General features: G+C 35.5%; 1 protein-coding gene across 1 annotated transcript; it reads right to left on the bottom strand.

The window, feature by feature from the left end:
- Nucleotides 1–4,958: 4,958 nt before the first annotated feature.
- Nucleotides 4,959–11,997, bottom strand: LOC149207705 (lysine histidine transporter 1-like). The gene is made up of 8 exons (XM_089395842.1): nt 11,729–11,997; nt 8,655–8,827; nt 7,985–8,368; nt 6,563–6,956; nt 6,239–6,344; nt 6,035–6,126; nt 5,796–5,864; nt 4,959–5,463 (listed from the first exon to the last, which is right to left on the bottom strand). Exons 1-8 carry the CDS (start codon nt 11,771–11,773, stop codon nt 5,365–5,367), a joined length of 1,362 nt encoding a protein of 453 aa, XP_089251968.1. The 5' UTR covers nt 11,774–11,997; the 3' UTR covers nt 4,959–5,364.
- Between the last annotated feature and the right edge of the window lie 10,076 nt (nt 11,998–22,073).

Below are 22,073 nucleotides of genomic sequence, written 5' to 3'. Positions count from 1 at the left end.
TCTTGGGACCACATCCCAAACATTGTTATGAACTATGGAGTCATACTCCTCCACCATGGCATCAACCCGAACCGGTTGCTACATTGCTTCCTTAAAGGAAGATGGCTCTGTCACAACACATTCGCCCATAAGAGCCATGTATCCAGTGTACCTCTCATGTGACCTCCTCTGCCTGCGCTGAGAAGTGTGTGCTCCCACATTTTGATGTGGATCATCCAACAATTTGTCAGCCTCTCTGGTGCGCTTTCTTCCCTCTCTGGAAGACTCTTCCTGAGTGGATGTCTCCACTCCCGGATCCTCGACATGTGGTTGCTTCACATCAATCAGAGGCTCTTCAACCTTAGGAGCTAAAAGCTCCTCATCTGCATGTAGCTCAAGCTCCCTCTCAAGGGAAACTTGCATGACCTTCTCTTCATCAAATCTGACATCCCTGCGAACCACTGTCATCCTGTTGGTTGAAAAGTACACCTGATACTTGTGAGGTGTGTCAGTGCACCCCACAAATATCCCCAACTCTGCTATCGCCTCAAGCTTATTCTGTGCATCTTTGGTCACATGGAAATATAATGATGACCCAAAATTTTGAATTGACCAATATATGGCCATTTACCGGAATAAGCTTCCTCTAGTGTCTTCATCTCAAGTATCTGATGTGGGCTACGCTGCCCCTACTATGCTTATGTTCTTCCTCTCGGTGACCCCATTCTACTGAGGGTTATGGGGTGCCATCAACTCTCATTTAATCCCTTCTGCTGCACAGAAGTTCTTAAACTCATTTGAGACATACTCACCACCGTTTTCACTCCGTAGAGATTTAACCTTCTTGTCTGAATCTTTCTCCACCAATTCTTTAAACTCACAAAACTTTATGAAAGTTTGATCCTTTTTTCTACATGAAAAATATCCAACATTTACGAGAATAGTCATCAACAAATATAACATAATACCTATGTTTGGCTGTGGATGCTTTCGAGAATGGTCCACACACATCTGAATGAACTCTCTCTAGAATAGCCTTTGCTCAACTGTCTATGTCGTGAAAGGAAGACTTGGTGTATTTTCCCAAAGTACACCCCTTGCATGTATCAACTTTCTTAAGCGTACCTTTGGGAAGGCTGGTGGAGATCTACTGCAATATCTGCAAAGCTCCATGATGCAAGTGGACCAATCACTTGTGCCACAACTCGCCAATGTCTCGGCTCTCCACCTTTCTTATTTTTGTGCTCAAAGTAGCAAACTCCTCTACCTCCAACTTATAGATATTCTTCACCTGAATCCCTACATTCTTTACTTGACCCGTGATTATGTGTCAAAGGAACGCCTTTCCTTTCGAGAAGATCACAGCATAACCTCTATCCTCAAGCATGGCAATGGATACCAAGTTCTTATTTAGCCCAAGCACATACATAACATCCTTTAAGGCGAGTGGAGCCCCATGCTCCCTCTGAAAAGTAATCGTGCTCAATCCAGTAACATTGTACTTCCCATCGTCACCCATCTCGATATGCATATGGAGATCTTTCTCCTCCAGGTCACTGAAAAAATCTTTGTTGCTAGTCATGTGGAATGAAGCTCCACTGTCTAAGTACCATACACTTCCCATCATTGATGACACCATGCATGCAATGAGGGAAAAGTCCAATTCGAATTGAGAGACCAAAGCCTCACCCACCGCTCCTTCTGAGGACTTCTTGAGTGGAGAATTTGTAGCAAAATGGCCCAGATCATGACAATGAAAGCACTAAACTTTCATCATGTCTTTATTCTTACCTCCATGATAAGAATCTGATTTGGAATGGGAAGCTTTCTCTTTCCCCTTCTTCGCCTTAATCGCTAAGGCACAGTTCTCTTCATCATCAGTCTTTGATGAAGAGCCATCCCTGGTGTTCCTCTTGATCTCCTTCTGCATCAAATCTGAACACAGTCATTCTTAATCTAGTAGCGTCTCTCGACCATTGACAAAGTTCTGATAACTATGCCAACTCTTTAGGAGTCCTAGAAGCGCAAGACTCACTATATCATCCTTGACAATCGTGATTCCAACACTTCCAAGTTCATCACGACATTGAGTGAACTTGGTCAAGTATTTTGGAATAGTCTCACCTTTTTTATTTTTTGAAGTTTGTCCTCCAGCGCCAATTTCCTTTGGTCACTACTGTTCTGATACAAGTTCATCAATGTTTTCCACATAGCATACAGATTTTCCTTGCCATGGAGACTTGAGACAATGTGGTCTCGAACTCCCTCAAGGATTATCCGGCTTTCCTTCACCACACACTTCTTCCATTCGGATAAATTATGTGCATTCGATGATGTTGGCTTAGGAATTTCTTGATCAACGAATTCCTTCAAGCCATTATCCTCTAGAATAGCCTCCATTCTATCCCTCCAAACTATAAAATTTGAGTTGCCTTCGAAGACAAACTCGAGCCGCAAACCGTAGAACGCCATTTGTTGATCCTGAAGTATGTATTGCAAATTCGAATCACCTGTAATGCAAAACTCAAAACTTCAAAATCTCCTCTAATATATTGTTCTCATCTCTGATACCATGTAGAAAATTCTATAGATTCACAAGCGTATGCTATTTACTAAAACACAAGACAATAATCGACTTCTACTTTCAACCAGCAGAAGCCAATAGATCGATGAAAACAATAAGAACAAGAAGAAGATAAATTAATGGCACATAACAAAAGATGTATCTAAGGAAAGCCACTGCTCAAAACCCCACTATCCGTATTGCATATATCATAAATATGAGTGAAGATACAAAACTTGTTCTCACTAGAACAATTCTGCACAAGTATGCTCAACTCTCTTAGCTCACAAGCAAGCTCAAGCTAAATCCTTAGCCTATTCTGCATCTCTCCAAGCCTCTGTTTCCTTGCGCAATCCCTATGGCTGAATAGCCCATATTAATGGGAATCCATTGCTTCCAAAACTGTGTAATCCAAACTAGGTCCAGTTCCTGATTGCATGTATGATCTGTACAACTCAGTTAATCATACAACTCATAGTACATTGTCCTTGCACTCTAGTTTCAATTGGGTCTTTCTTTGAACTAACATGCATGAGTTTCTTATGAGAGAATCTTCAGTTAACTAGAGTGACACTTGTGAATGCAAAAGTGCACCAACTGACTATTAACTCTCTATTAGCTCCACAAACAATTTGGAACTAATTTAACTGAACATAACTCGGTAAGCTGAACGATTTGATTTCCAGCTCAATTTAAACTCATACTGGACCCCTAAAACTTAGGGAGAACATATACATGACTACAGAAATACTTCCAACTCGAAATTCCTAAGTTAATTAAACTTAATTAACTATTTACAAGTTGCTATGAGAATAGAATTTGATTTTAATTCTCAGTTTAATTCAAGGACAAATTAAAGGACAAATTAAACTGGAATTTCTTGTTGCCATTTCTCGACAAGTTGTAGATTTAAAGAGACAAACAATGAGAAAAAATGTGCCCTCTACCTACTCAAGATCAAAAGTTGCTAACCTCTTCTTACACCCTCTCGATAATCACACCTCTACATCTCTCATAAAATGGAATAAGATATGGAGTTAATGTGGCAACAGAAAAGGATAAGACCAAATTATCTTTGGACAACAAACTAACCCTCTAAAAAGTAGAAATTGAAAGCAAAACATAACCCAGAAAAAATGGAAATTTACAACAATCAATAACACAATTCCAAAAAAACATTATTATAAAATTACAAATTTTAATTTAATATATTAAAAATATTTTATTTAAAAATTTCATACTATGATTGCCGAAGTGCTAAATCTCACCTACAATATCATTGTGTCTATTAACTTGCGTCTCATTGGCGAAGATGAGTTGCTTTGAACACTCGATACAAGTTAATGATGTTAGAATATGTTTCTTCCTTGAAAATAAGCTTCTATGTGGTGGTCATTTTCCTAGTGTTGACTTGTCTTCGGCTGACGACCCGCTTAGACATATTGCAATATGTACGTTTATTTGAAAAAGACAACTAAATAGTATTTTTTTGAGTTGTTTTTAGTGTGATTTTTTGGAAGTTTTTATGGTGGGTTTTTCCAGTGTAATTTTTTAAAATCTCTTTAAAATCTGGCAAGAATTTATTGAAATCACAAACTTGATGGGTAATCCTCTGCAATAGAAATGCCCTAGGAGTTTTCAAGAATGTTGAATCTATATATACAATCAACAAACTAATTTAAATAACACAATTCAAGCTTTCACCTCAAAATTTTCCACCAAATTCTGACACGAAAAGTCCAGAAAATCACACTAAAAACAACTCCCTTCTTTTAAAACAACTCCCTTCTTTCACAGTGTGGGATTAGATAATGCTCAGTGGGATTGGATAATGCTCATCTCCATTAGTGGTTGGAAATAAATATTATTGCATATTGTTGACTTTTCATTGGCACCATATAAATGGAACTCTCATGTGGAGAGTCCAACACCTTTTGCCAAATCCGTGTAGTCAAACCAAAGTGGTGTGTTGATTAAGTTGATTAAGTTCTCAGACGCAACCTTGGAATGATAAGTTTCAACCTTCTAATTGTGTTTGATAATGTTATGCAAACGCACAATAAGTGATGCTACCGTGGGGCTTTGAATCTTCTAATTTGATTTGCTAAATGTAATATTGCAAATATTATAAAAGAAAACAGTTATTATCCAAATCGTTCCGAGTTTAAGCTTAGCATGTGTGTTTTGTTTTAAAATATGGAAAGAAAATTGAAAACAATGCATTTAATAGGATATCAATATCTTTCCTCGCTTCATGGTAAATCTCTTTTGCCACTCGAATTAAATTATCAGAAGTTGCGTTAGATGCTTTTCGTCGTATGGAGTCTGGACTTCATCGAATTGTTTAGATTCTGTAATTTTCATTTTTCAATTTCGAATATAGTTTCTGAAATGTACATTAGATAAAACTCTGATCTCTGTTGAACCTGAAGCAGCTGTGACAACATACTCTTAAGAATTTATATCAAAGTTGTGTTACATATTGCAGATACTCATTTTTCATATCCGTACTATTTGAAGGATCTCATAACGGTTATACAACCTATTTCACTTCAAATTCTCTGTTGCATACATTAGCTTTTTGGGCCAACAGCTTGTGATCTGATCTCTTCAGATGGTTTCCACCATGTTGTGTTGTATTAATTTAATTTAAGAAAAAACTTTCTGTAACAAACAAAAGCTGAGTTCTAGAGTTCAGCTGATTCTAAACTAATGCAGATACTCTTACAAGAGAAGCTTGGACAAATAATCCCAAAATAATATGTATGAAATATTTTCTCCGCTATTGAGAATCACTGATATAAGAAGCGTCATCTTTCTATTTAAGAGTAGAATTTGTATGTCTTTGCTTCGTTAATGATACCGTATAAACCCCCAATAGATGCCACACTCATGAGTAGAACCCCCAAGACGATGCATATCTGCATAAAAAGTAAATATATTAGAGCCATGTATATGCTTCATATGGTATTTTCTGATTCTGCATATCTTTTGAAAAGACACTAACACTTGCATTAAAACATCTTTTACGAGTTTTTATTCCCTGTTTTCTATTTAATACTTGTTTTACTGAATGTGGTTGTATATCTTCTACATTGTTTTTTTTCTCTGTTTTCTATGTAAGGCTTGTTTTACTGAGTGTGATTGTATATTTTTACATCGTTTCTGTTCTTTGTTTTCACCCTTGGAAAGTTTGTTCTAACACATTAGAGAGTGATGTCTTAAAGCAAGTTTCAGGAACTAAGGGACTAACCCAATTGGTTATCCACGACAAGCTGAATCTTTTTGGTTTGTATATTGCGAGCCAGATGATGCAAGGAAGCTGCAATAGTCAAATGCATGACAAGCGTTAAGAGACAATAATATATCAGCAAGCCTATATTTGATTCATTGGCCACAATACTGATTGAAACAAGGAAACTTGAACCAGAGAAGAAAAATATACTCGATTTTGCATAAGATGTCTCATCTTAGCTGTTAGAGAGTACTTACAAAGTAAGTTGTTGGAGCAAAAGCAAATCCTCCAAAGAACCCAAGCAGATTCCCAAAGAAAGGCAATGATATGCCAACGAAGCAGGTTAGGGCTGGAATTCAGTGCAAACAGTGTGTTAGAACAGTCTTTTCTTCCGAGAAATTAATTTAAAAAGTTTGTGAGAATGAAAAGTTTCTGCTTGGTTTCAGTATGATTCTACTTACCAACGTAGGTTGAGCGAGCAACCAAACGAAGCGGAAGTCCTGGAGTAAAGTGAAGTTTCTTGACCAGCACTGTTTCCATCATATCAAATACTGGCATAGCATAAATCTACAAGAAACACTAAACAGTGTCAGAAAGCCCAATAAGTTACATTGAAATATCATCAAGTTATGCCTCGAAATGAAGGGAAAATTATAGTAGAGGGTTCCTAGCATCACTTAAACTCATGAATTCTAGTGAAAGGAATTTTTAAATTACCGATATACGTAAACAGAGGGGAATGCATTTTGTAATAGGTTATAATCCAGTATGCAAAAGACGTATACCTGATAGCTTCCAATCACATGGATTACCACCATCATATTGGCCGTTGCAATCAGCCATGTGGGCGTTTTAAGTGAAACAAGAATATCGTCTTGAACCTCATTTCCGAAAGCCCAATAGCCGACTAATGCCACTGGGAAATAACAGAGGGCAACTACAATATATGCGAAAACAACTCCTCGCCACATAGGGACCTTGGATGGTTTCCCTGGTTTGGAAGGAATAGTAGCTTGGATCTCTAAGACTACATTGTGTCCTGCATAAGCAAAGGCAACGTTTCCCAGGGCATTGAACACATTAAAAACAGTATCCTTAGTTGATGAGCTTTTAATACCGTAATCCACATCTGGCAGTTGTCCCTTATGAGCAGAGGCTGTCCAAGCAATTGTAGAGTAGCTGAGCAATCCAATGAAAGAAAAATCAGTATAGCTCCTCAAATAACACACTCATATCTTTCCTATATTAAGGTTGCATAGTTGCCAAGAAAAAAGGATTATGTAAAACATAAATTAAAAATTTAATAACTAACTTTGCTGAAAGGTTCATGGGGTATTTTATAGGTCTTATATGCAAACAAAATGCAGGTCGTGAAGGGGCCTGTGCATATAAATACCAAAAGAAAGAAGTGTAAAATCCAGCTGCTCAGATTGAATGGAAATACATATGACAAATGTAGATTGGCCAAGGCCCCGATACCAGCTCCCTCTCTTAGCAGTTGTAGTTATGAACAATTGCTTAGCAAAATGATCGACATTTAAGGTAGCTCCTCAAATGTTTGGATCAAAATCGCTTGCACTCCTCTCATTAGCAGATTGCAATTTTTTCCGAGGAAATGCTTATGATGCAGGATTCTCAAATTCTCTAAGCAATGTAGATTGGATGAAGTAAAACGCTGTAAGGATCTTCTACTCTGGTTTCTTGGAATGCTGGTGCCTACCGGTTTTTAGACCAGCAAGGGGAATTACTCAATACACTGTTTGATAAATAAGCTTATCTTATTTCTAGCCTCTAGGGACACCTTTCGATGGAAACGAATATATATAGGATACATAGTACATGCACAGTATAAAAGATCTCTGGTTCACCCAGACATAATGTCCGAGGAGACCCCACGAAGAGTATACGAACCTAATGTCATGGCACAACTGCTTAGTCACTAAAAGGTGAAGTAACCATAAATTACACCATAGAAATAGAATAACTCTGTTTTGTTCAGCTTTCTATTGGCTGAGTCTCAGTTTTTTTAAAGGTGTGGACAGTGGCAAATAAAGCAATAAACATCTTAAAAGTATGTAAACACAAGCCTTCAATCACTGGAATGGAAGCTTACTTCAACAGTACAATGCAAACGCAGCCAATAACTTTTAGACACCCAAACTACAACTGAAACATCTACTTCCCGCAACGACTCTTAACAAACATACCTTAGAGACATGACCGCTGCAGCCAGCGAAATTCCAACCACTGAATTGAAATTAGGCAGTTGTGATAGGACAAAATGAACTGAACCAAAAATAGCAATGAAGTAAGACTGCCTTATATTTTTGCAACTTGGACAAACAAGATCATGAAACCGCTTCAATGATTTTCCCCCAGTAACCATGTAGACTATATCAACACCAATTTCAACTATCAGTTGCTGCGGAACGACAATCCATAAACCAAGTTTTTCACCAAAAGCTTGCTGCCCCAACTCATGATACCGATCAAAACGTTTTCCTGGAACCATCTCATGCATCTCAACCATCTGCCAAAGTGTATATAGGGTAATTATCCATGATAGGACAAGCACTACAACACCCGGGCCCCTGCAAAGCCATCAAAGACTGTTCAGGAACATAATGAGATAAACCTGATGAATGATGCGTATTCAAATATGACTCAATCTTTCTATCAGACAAACGTAAAATCTAGCTAAAGTGCAATGAACATGCTAGCATTTTGAAACCCTTCCTGAAAACATCAAATGGAAGCTGCCACGTACAGTGTCAGTCCATGGCTATGACCTAAAGTGTGGGAAAGAGTTGCATAGGTGTAGTGGGTCATCATTGCACAACTCCAGAAAAACTCTATTGTAAAGGATAATGAATTTACCATCCTAAGCTTGCCATCGCATAGGGCAAGGCGAGGACTCCAGAGCCCACCATGGCAGTGACATTGTGGAATGTTGAGTACCACCACTTCGCATGACGAGATGATGTAATTGGAAGCCAATCTTGCTCAGATTTTCCAGTTTTTTCAGTCCCTCTAGCGTCATCTACATGATCCTGCAAGGAGTATAGACAATATTTTTTAAAACATAAGAAATATGAAGCATGGAAAGTGACCTCAGCACTCTGCCATTCAGTTGACACTTAAACAAAAACATTATTTATTTCATTGCCATTTTCCAAGAAGAGAGAATAAGTTCTCTAATTAAACTTATAATATAATAAATTGTTCCAAGCTTATGATAACTAGATATGATTTTGGAAGTTATCATAGAATTTTCGACAAGAAACTAATCTATGGAAGACGGAATTGCAACAACTAGATTCCTGTGACATAAAAATGGACTTGAATAAACGGGCTAAAGTCCTGTAACATAGAAATGGAGTTAAATAAACATGCTAAAACTCTTGCGATATAAAAATGGAGTGAACTTCCTTCTGCTTGCTGTAATCTGCATTATAAACGGTCACAATTTAGATCGATTCAGAACTCTGCCCAGTTGAACTCAAATTATAGTGGGAATGATATTTAACTTAATCCCTTAGAAGTGTGTAACTTCCTGTTACTTCTATTTTATGTGCGTTCCTGCTGCTTCTATTTTGTCCATTATTCAGTGGAGACCAGAGCTTCTACATGGAAAATCATGCTCATGTTGTTATGGATAACTGACTCAATCAATTGAACTGATTTTTAAAACTCCAGATTGACATGTAAATTGTAACTGAATGGTTCCGTTTGATGACAGTAAATACAAATGATTGATATCGTAATACTGTGAACAGCAGCACTTCCTTCCATGAAGATGCATAAGCTCATAAACTGTATTCTAGACAAGTTTGCTGCCCTGGAAAATATCTTCTTTCGAGACTTAACGGATTTAAATATGGATCTAATTTAATATAGCTGGTTCTGCAAAATCTTCAACTCAGATCCAATCAATTCCACTTCTCAACAATGGAGAAGTTTCAAGCTAGAAAGCGCAAATTGTAACGTTTATTTATGAAAACTGGAGAAATTTTTAAGCCAAGGTTAGCATATGATAACTTTTATGTATCAATAATGAACAAATTTTAAGCTTGGAGCTGCACATAGTAACCTTTATTCTGAATAAGATATAAATCTTGAGATGTGTAACTTTATTTCCGAACAATGAAGAAAATTAGAGACACGATTGTAACTTTAACTTCTGGAAATCGTAGCTTTTATTTATGAAAAATGGACAATTTCTAACCTAGGACGAAAATATTATAACTTGAATTGCCGCAGATTGTAGCTTTTTCCCTGAATAATGGAGAATTTTAAATTTAGGACGAACAGATTATAACTTAAATTCCTGAAAGCTGTATCTTATATTTCTAAATAATGGAGAAATTTTAATCTTGCACAAGCAGATTACAACTGTTTCTCTAATTTCTGAATAACGACACACTAAAGCTCCCCCAAATACTTGTCAGAGGATCCAAGACAACACGCACGGTATAATTAATGATTTAGTCGAGGAATTTTAAGCTTATGATTGCTGCTTTTTGTTCCAAAAGAATGGAAAAATTTTAAGCTAAGACGAGAAGATTATGATTTCAATTCCTAACAATTGTAGCTTTTGTTTACGAACAATTGAGAGATTTTAACCTGGGTCAAACAGAGTATGACTTTAATTCTAGAATATTGTAGCTTTTTGGGTGAATAATGGAGAAATTCAAATTTAAAGCTAGGACGATCAGATTATATTTTTAATTCCTGAATATTGTACCCATTTTTCCTGAACAATACATATATTTTCAGCTTGGACGAGCAGATTGCAAGTGTTACTATAATTTCTCTGCATATACTAGCCCGCCTCCAAATCATCTTGCCCCCCAATATAACTTACAAGGCACTAGGAATTTTAATAATTTACTTCTGAAAGAAAGATTCCTGAAGATTGTAACTTTTATTACTTAATAATGGAGAAATGTTAAGCTAAGGCAAGGAGATTATGATTCGAATTTTGGAACATTGTAACTTTTATTTCTGAAAAAATTGAATTTTTTTTAGCTAAGTCGAGCAGATTATAACTTAAATCTGGAATATTGGAGTCTTTTTCTGAACAGTGGAGAAATTTAAAGCTAAAACGAGCAAATGCAAATTATAACTTTAATTCTCTAAGATAGTCGCTTTTATTTTTGAATAATGGAGAAATTTTCGGCTTAGACGAGGTGATTGCGAGTGCTACTACTCTGTAGGTACATACTACAGCGCCCCGCAACATCTTGCCCGGGAATCTGACATAGAATGCTTTTATTACCGAATAATGGATAAATTTTAAGTGAAGACGAGCAGATTGATACCAGCTTTTATCCCTGAAGAATGAGAAAATTAAACTTTAAACCTACGCTGGACAGGTTATAACTTCAATTCTTGCGGTGGAGAATTTTAAAGCTAGAACGAGCAGATTCCCAACTATTGCTATAATTTCTCTGTACATACTAAAGAATTTCGAGTCTTGTAGTAGGGAAATTTTAAGAGAGGAAGAGAAGATTCCACCTGTTTAATTTCCCTAAATAATAAAGAACCTCCAAATATCTTGGCAGTTAATCTAACACAATAAGCATGGTGTATTTAAAGGCAAAGAGTATACATTCAACATTAGAGTAATGAATTGACTACAGTCGGAATTAAAATAGTTTAGTGAACGAATGATGGACGCACTATTCAGACTACGGTCGGAATTCAAATATAGTGAAAGTACATAGGGCTAAGATTCAGACGGTGGGAATCAAAATAGTTTAGTGAAGACTCACGATTCTGTCAGAATTAAAATAATTTAGTGAAAGAATAAAAGATTTACTATTCAGACTACGTTCGGCATCGATTCAATTTTAGTGTGAGGATTTGGGGATCGAGGCGATCCGGTGGCCATGAAGGACAAAAACGGAAATAAAGCGCGTAACTTTTGATGGAAACAGAAGAGCACCGACCTGTAGGACAGTGGAACCGTCGTCTCCTGCGTTCTCGGACACCATGGTCGATCTTTAACAGAAATCTTCCTCTGCCAGGGGATTTGAAATCTCCAGCACTACTTATGCTGCTGCTGCAGTTCAATTTGAGCTCTGATAAATCTAACTCTATTAATGCTTGATCCAAACTGAGAGCGATTTCAAGCTCTGGCTCTGGGCTGCAGCAGCTAGAAGCAGGCGAAGGAGCCTCTAAGAAATGTCTTCCCCTGACAGAATCCCCTCAGCTCAGACGCAACCTTTATAGCAAACGAGTCCACGCCGCAGAGATTGACTACTTACGTACGCACATGTCATCTTCAAAAAACCTACTACAAATCAAAACCGCATCTCCACTGCAGCGCCCATCCAAGGTTTTCAACGATTAGTTAAGGTTTGAAATATTAAATAATTCATGTAATGTATTAAGAGATAAGTAGAGTTAAGTCGAGATCAAGACCGCATCTCCACTCCAGCGCACATCGCAAGGTTTTCAACGATTAGTTAAGGTTGGACATAGTAAATAATTCAGGTAATGTATGAAGAGATAAGTAGAGTTAAGTCGAGTTTAATATTAGAAGTCTAGTTTGCAGGCTCAGTTAATTGAGAATTTATCTGATTTCATAGGGCGATTACATACCCGTGGTTAACTCGCGGCAACTCTGCAAGTAGTTGTGTATGTGAGAATGATTAATGAATGAAAGTTTATTCTGTGTTTTCCTACTCCTTTCCATCAGTCAACGCTCAGAGAGCTTGGTTATTCTCTCGGCATGCCGCCACAAAAATTCAAAGCCGCCACGCACTACGCGCTACTTTCCAAAGTTCAAATATCTCTACAAACTTCTCAGCACATAATCCAGCTGGTCACGCCACTGCCACTTGCCCGCTCTTCCAGCGCCCCACATTTTTCAATCAATCAAACCTGTTTCCACTGCGCTTCCCTGATCTGACCAACCTCCTTGTCGACAACCGGTCCAATGGCATTGTGCTTCCCCGTCTTTTCCATAGCAGGTTTTTGCCCCTGAAAGAAGCAAGGAATTGTGACACCGACAGATCATATTGAAAGGGACGACACAGCGCATTTTTACTCCACTTAAATAATTTATACTTCTACTTGCAGTGGTCTATAATATGATTTTTTTAAAGTTTTTTCGGTGGGTTTTTTTTGTCAAAATTTGGTAGCAAGTTATTGGAGTCGCAAGTTTGATAGCTAGTTTCTGCACAATCAAAGCGTCCCAGGGGTTTTTCAAGGCGCTGAATCCAAATATACAATTAAAAACCCATTTTAAATAATACAAATCAAGATTTAACCTCAATTTTTTCTGCCAAATTCTTCAAAAAAATCACATTATAGACAACTCCCTTCTAATTTAAAAATATAATCATGGTTCGAGATTTTAAAATAAAAAGAAAAGTACATTTAACATAAACGAAAAAAAAAGAAACATGAAAATAGTATTGTATTTAATTTTAAAATTATATATATTTAATCATAAAACACATATGTATATATATTTAAATCGAGGAAATATATTGAAGAATATTGTATTTAATTTTAAATATTTTTATTAAAGTATTTAATTAATTTATTATAAATTTCAAAAAGATTATAAAGTTAAACTTTGAAATAACTATTAGTCTAATTTCCACTTAGAAAATCATTTAAATTTACAATAAAGAATCTAAAAATTCAATTTACTAAACACCATCCTATTATGTATGTATTAAGACACCCCCACCGAATACCATGATTGTACCCATTTTTACAATGTATGAGATGAGTAGATAAATATTCATTATGATTATGTTTACTTATAACAAAGTTGCATCCATTACTGATAATAGAAAAGCATGCATACAAGTAACTCTCATCGATCATTATTGACTACTATTTATTAAAAAATAATAATAATAATAAGTCGAGGACTTTAACAATTTAGTCAAGATTCCTCTCTATCTAAAGTTTGTAAATAAATTGCTTTATTCTCTTGAAATTGTTGTAAAATGGGTCTAGTTGTTGATTGAAAACTCCTTCACTCTTCATATCATATAGGAAGAATATTCTTTTGAAATCAGTGATGTTGTTGTTTCAAATTTTTTTTGGTAAAAGCACTTTTAGAGTGCGTTTCCCTGAGCCATGGTTAGGAAATTTTGTGTAAATTGAGATGCTTGGTTTTGGAAGAATGAATGTATCTTTTTAAACCATTTTAAATAATAGTAAAAATTGTTATAGAAAAAATGTATTTTTTACATAGTAGGAAAATTTATTATAATTTAGATGTCAAACTAATAATAGAGATAATTAACATTGATTGTTATCTGCAAATGCATTATTATTATTATGCAAGGAAAATCACACCACCTATAATTATCTTTTGGTGGTCCATAAGAGGACATGCTTTCACTCATGCTAGATGCTTATAAGTCTTGGGTCGTTAACATGTTTCCTTCTGCCAGAAGAAGACAAACTCTTAGCCTAGCAAAATCAGTTTTAGGGATTGGGAGAATGAATGTGTTATTTTGACAATAAATTTTAATTTGTACAATATTGAAATGTATTGGACTAATTTTGATTGGGATAATGAATCATTATGTTAAAGTCAATTGTGGTGGTTTTCAGTTTTATTGTTTTGGTAGGTCATAGTTTTGTGCCCATAGTGCAGCTTTTAAATAGGGCTTGGGATATTCCCTTGTAATGGGGCCTCAAGGTGAGTGGTGAAGTCTCATTGGGTTGGCTTGATCAAATTTCGTCAAAGATATTAATAGATTTATTGATGTTGGTTTTTTCTTGGTTTGGATTTTCTAGGGTGGAAATTAATGTTGTTGTTGCTATGTTATAATTGTTATTCTCTCGCATATTTTATTTCAAACAATTGGTAATCTATTGATGTTGGTTTTTTTCTTGGTTTGGATTATCTAGGGTGAAAAATAATGTTGTTGTTGCTATGTTTTAATTGTTATTTTCTCACATATTTTGTTTCAAACAATTGGTACCAAAGCCAAAGGTTTTATTTAACCGATAAACTCACACGAAAGGAGGGTGTCTAATTTTAGTCTAAGGAATGATAAGGTGAGAGGATGATGACATTTGTAAAATTTAAGTGCTGGTAAAAGAAACAATGGACATGGAAAGTGCAATCCCATGGAGATATGAAGACAATATTAACACTAAAAAAATTGTAGTGGAGTTCAAAATTTTAATTGCATGTAAATGGGAATATGGCTATAAAATCTAGTTAGACGTTTGTACTCCTAATAAACTATTATTAATATATAGGCAAAGACCTATGTGATAAGGGGGGGCATGTTGTAACCACCTCACCCCATATTTACCCACTTTAACCTACTCACCAGGGTAAACATGAGATGATAATTACTATGCAAAACTCAATTTCCAAGATGCACTTATGGAAAATGGGGTCCACATGTCCATAATTGACTAAAAACACCCAATGACACATGATCACATTGTTATCTGCCTAACTTGACCCAACACTATTTCTTTTCAGTTCTATTTGTTTAAATTTAACAAAACTTCCTATTTTTGGCAAATTTTTGGGTTCTCAACTACTGAAGCTGTTTTGAGGGCCTAAACGACATTTTCAGAGAAAACAAAGAGATTGATGAAACACATTTAAAGCCTAGCCTCCTCATGGGGATATTCGAAGCGAGGTATTATGATATTCAAATGGAGATCATATGCCAAAGTCATGACCCTAGGAAGTAGGACATCCAAATTACTCATTTATACAAACACTTTGGGTACATTATACCATATTCCCTTTGGGGTCGATCAACCCAGATTTTTCTGTGGACGTAGCACCACCCATTGACCAGGGTGTCCATGAACCATAGCCTAATATATATATATATGTGTGTGTGTGTGTGTGTGTGTGTATGTTCACTAATTCAATAAGCTCACCAAAGAATCATCAAGAAGGCTCTATTCCCTCTCCACATAGTTGCAACAACACTTATTAGTCCATACATTCTTCAACCAATCAATAACTAAATAATTCATGACAAGAGCCACAGATGGTGCACATCATATAACCAACATATAACTAAAAAATAACCAACATAGGAATCATGACAACTCAGTTATAATGTCACCAATACAATCAATACAAGTATGCGTGAATCACAATAGGAGTATAAATCTTATTAACATATGAAAATACCAACCAAATCAGGGGCTTCCATGTAATGCTCAACCATAGATTGGGTTGAACCAAATCTTTCTTTCAGCCAGTCATCCCCATGCCATTCCAAGCACGAATGTGGGATCTCGTGGAATAAACCAAGACAAACCAAACCATGGCTTCTAAAGGCCAAACAACCTCAACCCTCAACCACAACGATTCCACCTCTATGGTCGAACATCACTAATAGCAACCAAATCAGTCTCTACCCAAGCTATCTAAGGCTTCAGGAACTAGTAACTCAACCCACAACCTTCCAGGGCTCCAGAGTGTTTGTCCAACTCGACTCCAAGGACTAGTAGCTCAACCCACCAAGGGCTCCAGAGCATTTATCCCAACCTAGGCTCCATGACTAATAGCTCAACCCAAGTTGTTCCAGGGCTTCCAAAGCATTTGTTCCAACCCACAACCATAAGAAACATGAGCATCAATAATAAAACAATCAAGTGGAAAAACCCACAACACCATGGATATCCAGGAAATGGAAATATGAGGCTAAAATTGTTGTCACTCTAGGAAAATATTCATGCCACTGACAACACACAACCAAAAAATCACATGCATATACCATGCATCCATAAATCAACATGGAAATCATAACTCTAGATAATTACCTGTAAAGCAATCAAGTTGTAGCTGTTGACCCAATTGTTCCCTTACACTTTGTTACTTTCATTTGCCTTCTTTCTCCAATCCAAATGAATTCTAAAGTGCTCCAAGCACGCTCTAAGAATGTTCCAGATTTCTCTAAGTGTGCAAGAGTATGAGAGAATGAGAGAATGGAAGAGAGCTCCAAAACTGAACTAACAAAAGGTTGTGAACTAATCCTCAAAATCCTTTTTATCATGGAGGCCTCTATTTTCTTTATTTTCCTTCAATTGTTATCTCATGCAAATCTATGTCGCTTCACCTTCCTTTTCTCCTATTTTCCTTCATTTCATAAATAAAATGTCAATTATTTCCATTTTTCCTTTGCCAGTTTCCATAGTCATAAATTAATCACTAGTGATACACATCACTGTGTTTTGACTAACATTCATCTTGGAATATGTGTCACATGACCTTGGTCCTATTTTATTTACATGGAAAATAAACCAGGGGTTGTTACACATGTCTGATTCACAAATACCCTGATTAGAATATTTGAGGGTGATAGGGCATGGATAATTACCCCAGGTCAAGTTTAAAGGGGAGGAGTGTTAAGTTAAGTCTTGACTCAATGAATGAGTCGTTGTGTTAAGGTCAATAGTCGTGGGTTTTGGGCCCATAGTTTTGTGCCTATGGATTTTTACGTAATGAAACATTTTAATAGGGTTGGGATAATATATTCTAATGGGGCCTATAAATGAGCCATGAAGGTTCATTTGGTGATCTAGGTGGATATTTTTGGCCACCCATTACTTCCACTGACTCAATTGTATCTTCTTGATAGTTTTTCTAAATATTTTTTGGTCTCAAACTCCTAGGTTGTTTTGAGGCCCTAAACGACGTTTTTTGGCCATTCGGAAGGTTAGACCCTAATGAAAAATTGTAATCCTTCTATGTTATTTCCAACAAGTTATGGAGCTCCCCAAAATAAGATTATATGCAAAAGTTGCACTAGCAAGAACGTGATGTACCAACTAACCACCTTGGGACCCACAAAACTTTTGGTGTTTCATCTTCCATGGTCAAGATTTTGAACCCGTACGTATCTTTTCTTTATGTTGAAATGCCATTATTCAATCCTTTTGTAATATTTTTTGTGAACGAGAGTAATTTCCATCTCTCTTTATTCAGAGATAAGCTACAACCATTATAGCTAGTTTGCATTTTTCAAAGATGCTATTTTATTATTAGTATTCACTATATTAATGTGCTCTCTGTTATATGTTTGTGTGTGTTCCATTTTCTTTCTTTCTTTCCTTTCTTTTAGTTCCTTGTACAACCCAAATCACTTGGCTAGATTTGGTCAAAGATATCAATAGATCTATTGATGCTAACTTTTTGTTAATTTGGGTTTTCAAGGGTAAAAATATAGTGTTGTTGTTGCTATGTTGTAATTATAATTTTATCTCACATTTTTATTTCTAAAAGAAACATTTGACATAATGTTATTAAGGTGATTCAATTGTGTTAGGATATTTCAATGCTTAGGAATTCGTTAACTCCAACTTGGTCTATGTGTCTACTAGGTAAATGTTTATTTTTATTAGTGTATTTCTTTAGTATGCATTTGTTGCATTATAATTCGACGTCATGATATGTTCTATACATAGAGTGATATGATGACTCTTCTCCTCGAGAAGTTATTGACCATTGATATGTGGCTTAACACCTAATTGGTCCATGATCTTTATTTAATAATGATGAAGGGTCATTGTTGATGATCGATTGTGAGAATCTCTTATGTCAAATATTTTCTTTTGCATTAATGAAATTTCCTCAAGTGATTGCATTGGTTGGGGCCATGAATTATTTCCCTCTTATAGGGTTTTAACCACATAAAAATATTGCTGTTGTGATCTTTGATCTAGTTGTGTGAGTGGTTATTGAAGGTGTTCATCCTATATGGAATACCTTGTTTATGTGAACATGATATAATGCCCTATTTGAAGAAATTCTCCCAATGGTGATAGAGATCTTGAAGCCTATGTTGCCACATTTCCAAGATATGTTATTTATATACCATTTTTGGCTTGGAAAAACCATTCCATTATGTCCAGAACATTGTTTTCAACTAAGAATGCCTTTTGTTTCATCTGAAAAGTTGTGTGTTTTCCAAGATACAACATTTTTCATTAGATCTAGAGGTATATAGTCTAAATATGACCCTTTTTAAATTTTCTCTTATGGGGTTCATATTTCTTCTCTATTTATATTCTCAGTTTTCTACTATTTTTGGCCTGCATATGCTCTTTTCCCCGCACTCTGTGCAATCTCGGAAAATCAAAGACAAATAACTTGATTGCGTATGCTCATTTCCATGTGTTTTGTGTGATCTTTACAAATAAACAACATTGAGAAAACATGCATTTCCTAGGTAAGCTAACAAAGATCTAACCCCATTGCTATTGAGTTTTGGGGTTTTTTTAAAATTGTTGTTTGTTTTCTATAAGCACATTTTTCTAGTAAGCATGTAGTTCAAGCAAAGCTCCAACGATAGCAACAACAACAACATCCCCACCCTCCTTCACCATATTTCTATGCATTTTTAACTAGCTCACTTGCTTAAAAGCTATGTTTTTTAGTAAGAGATCTTGAGTTCATATATATATTAACTACCTTTTAGACAAGTCCATGTAAACTTAATTTAGTTGATAACTTTATTGTAAAGTGTATTTCAGTTGTCATATACGAGTGAATCACTATAAAACAACTTTAATCTTTTCAAGTTTTTTTTGCATGCAATATTCATTTATAAAGTAAGTTCAATGTAAAAGTGATCCTCACTTGTTTTTTAAAAGTTGGTCATTTCATAAAATAATTTATCTATAAAAGTGAAGTTATAGGAAACACTAGCAAGAGAGAATATTTTTTTTTTTACTTTTTTTCATCAACATCTATCACCACTTAGGCCAACTTCTACATATCATGTGGCTCTTATCATTAATTCTTTTTTTCAAAGGGCACAACTTTCACATCCAAAGTCCATTTTAAGTACCTTTTTTTTTAAACAACCTATTTTTTTTAGAACTTTCTATCCAAAGAGTAAATTTTAGCTTTTGAAAACATATTATCTACACATTTTAATTTGGGCACTCCAAGTGAACTTGTGATTGCCATTGCCAACTACTTCTATGAAATCCTACATGAAGGATGTATTAAGAAGTAAAGGATTGTACCATATTACCTTGGGATAAAAAATGCCCCCTATTGATAATGATAAGAGAGCCAAATGAGATAATAGGAATGATAAAGCATGTGGACTAATCGAAATATCCATTTCTCTTGATTTGTGATTTCATCCTCAAAGCATTGATTACTCTAATGTAGAATAGAAAAAGTTGAAACAAATATTTGGTGGACCTAGTATCATTAGATCTCACCATCTTGATAATCATATCATAACTTTAATTCCTAATGATTTTTACTCCATTGAATATTATTCATCTAAGTTTAAAACACTTAGACATTTACTTTTTAGACTGTCAAGTTGACCTAAAGGATAACCATTTCATATATTTATTCTTTGCAAGCTTGGTTCTACATTTTTTTTTGTATCTACATTTTATGCCACTAGAGAAGCTCTGGGGGGTGGATATCAAAAACCTTCTCTTGAATCATTTTGTGATTCTTTGATCAGAGATCAATACAAGATCTTGAATATTGAATCAATTAGTAGTACAAGTACATCTAGCAAAGCCCTAGTGGCCCAATAAAAAGACAAAGCCAAGCATCCCAACAAGAAACGTTCTTACAACAACAAGAAAAATAAGGGTCCCAAACCCTCTTAGCCAGCCTCTACTCCTAATGGTGACAAAGGACCAAAATAAAAGAGTAGGAAGACTGATAGGAATTGTAATTATTGTAGTAATGATGGACATGTGGAGTCTAAATGTTTTTAAAAGATGGATGCCTTGGAAGTAGCAATGAAGAATCACAACACCAGTGTTGATTCTTCTTCTAATACTTCTTCTCATGAACATGTAAGGCAACCTCTACTTCCTCTTCTTATGAGTGGCTTATTGATTTTGGAGCATCTTATCATATGGCTAAGGATAAAGCTAATTTTTCTACTCTTAATTATTGTAACACCAAACAAATATTTGTTGGTGATGATGGATTTTTTAGTGTTGTAAGGTCTAGAACATTTCAAGAAGATAAAGGTCATTTCAATGATTTATTATGTCTTAAAATTATTTTCGTTAACCTTCTATTAGTATATTAGATCACTCATTTAGGTGAAGGTAAAATAATAGATTTTTCTTCTCACCAAGTTATGATTAAGGATTTAAAAGTTCCTAAGCATGTCCTTGCCACTAGCATAGTTCAAGATATTACTAGGTTGTACAAGTTTGAAAACTTTGGGTCATCATATTTTCCCTAAGGTTCTATTTCTCATGGTAATAAATTAAGAAAACTTTGGCATGAGCAATCTGGTCATCTCAACTATCTCTTACAGTGCCAACTATGTAATCCAAATATGGTCATTGCTCAAGTTCTTCTTGTTTCTTATAGAGATGGTGTTTGTTTTTGCCATGTCCGCGAAAAACATTATTGGGATAGTTTATAAAATATGCCTCTTGGCACATCTCAACCCCTTTGTAACTTGTTCACAATGACTTATGTGGTCCACTTTCTTCTCCTTCCTTATCTAGCTTTAGATACTTCCTAACGTTCATTGATGACTTCTTTAGATGCACTTGGGTTTATTTGTTAAAACATAAAAGTGAAGTTCTTGAATTTTTCTCAGCCTATAAGGCCCTTATATAAAAATAAATTGTGTAACAACTACAAAGGTTAAGAATAGATAATGGAGGTGAATATGTCAACAACAAATTCACAACTTTTTGAACTGCACATGGCATTCACATGTAACATACTATTCCATGTACATCACAACAAAATGGTGTTGCTAGAAGAAAAAATCATACATTAAAGGAAATGGCTAATTGTATGATTCAATATAAGAGATTAAGTCTTGATTATTGGGAAGAAGCAATCAACTATGCAAATTGCATAGAAATCATACTCCCACAAAGGTTTTAAGCAATATAACAATAGAAGAAGCATGGAATAAAATTAAGCCAAATGTAAGCCACTTATATATCTTTGGCAATGTAGCCAAGGCTCACATTCCTGATGAAATAAGGAAATATTTACAACCTAAAAGTGAATGTGTATTTTTCTTGGATATCCCGAGGATATGAAAGGTTATAAACTTATTCAACCAAACTCCAATGAAATAATGATTAGAAGAAATGTTGGATTTGATAAAAATCTCTTAGCTTGTGAGCCTAATTTGACGATTATTCCCTCTTCGGTCTGCAAGCCATCTTCGACATTTGGGCCATCTTCTCTTCCTACTATAGTTTCTTAGTTGAATGATGACATTAAGGATGAAAATCCAACTCTTCCTACTCACATTCCTCCAAATGATTCCATTTAATATGGACCGAAAACCAACACCAAAACCTCCCAAATGG

The sequence above is a fragment of the Pinus tabuliformis genome, chromosome 1_2 (genome assembly GCF_031772625.1).
Source record: "Pinus tabuliformis cultivar Carrire ecotype Pingquan chromosome 1_2, CPIR1, whole genome shotgun sequence".
Classification (NCBI taxonomy): Eukaryota; Viridiplantae; Streptophyta; class Pinopsida; order Pinales; family Pinaceae; genus Pinus; species Pinus tabuliformis.
This window is presented reverse-complemented; position numbering and strand designations above follow the sequence as displayed.

Coding starts and splice junctions, on each gene's coding strand:
- LOC149207705 (XM_089395842.1), bottom strand. CDS start 11,773: ATGGTGTCCGAGAACGCAGGAGACGACGGTTCCACTGTCCTACAG. Junction 8,369..8,654: donor GCGATGGCAAGCTTAGGATG/GTAAATTCATTA, acceptor ATGGCTTTGCAG/GGGCCCGGGTGTTGTAGTGC. Junction 6,127..6,238: donor TGCTCGCTCAACCTACGTTG/GTAAGTAGAATC, acceptor ACTGAATTCCAG/CCCTAACCTGCTTCGTTGGC.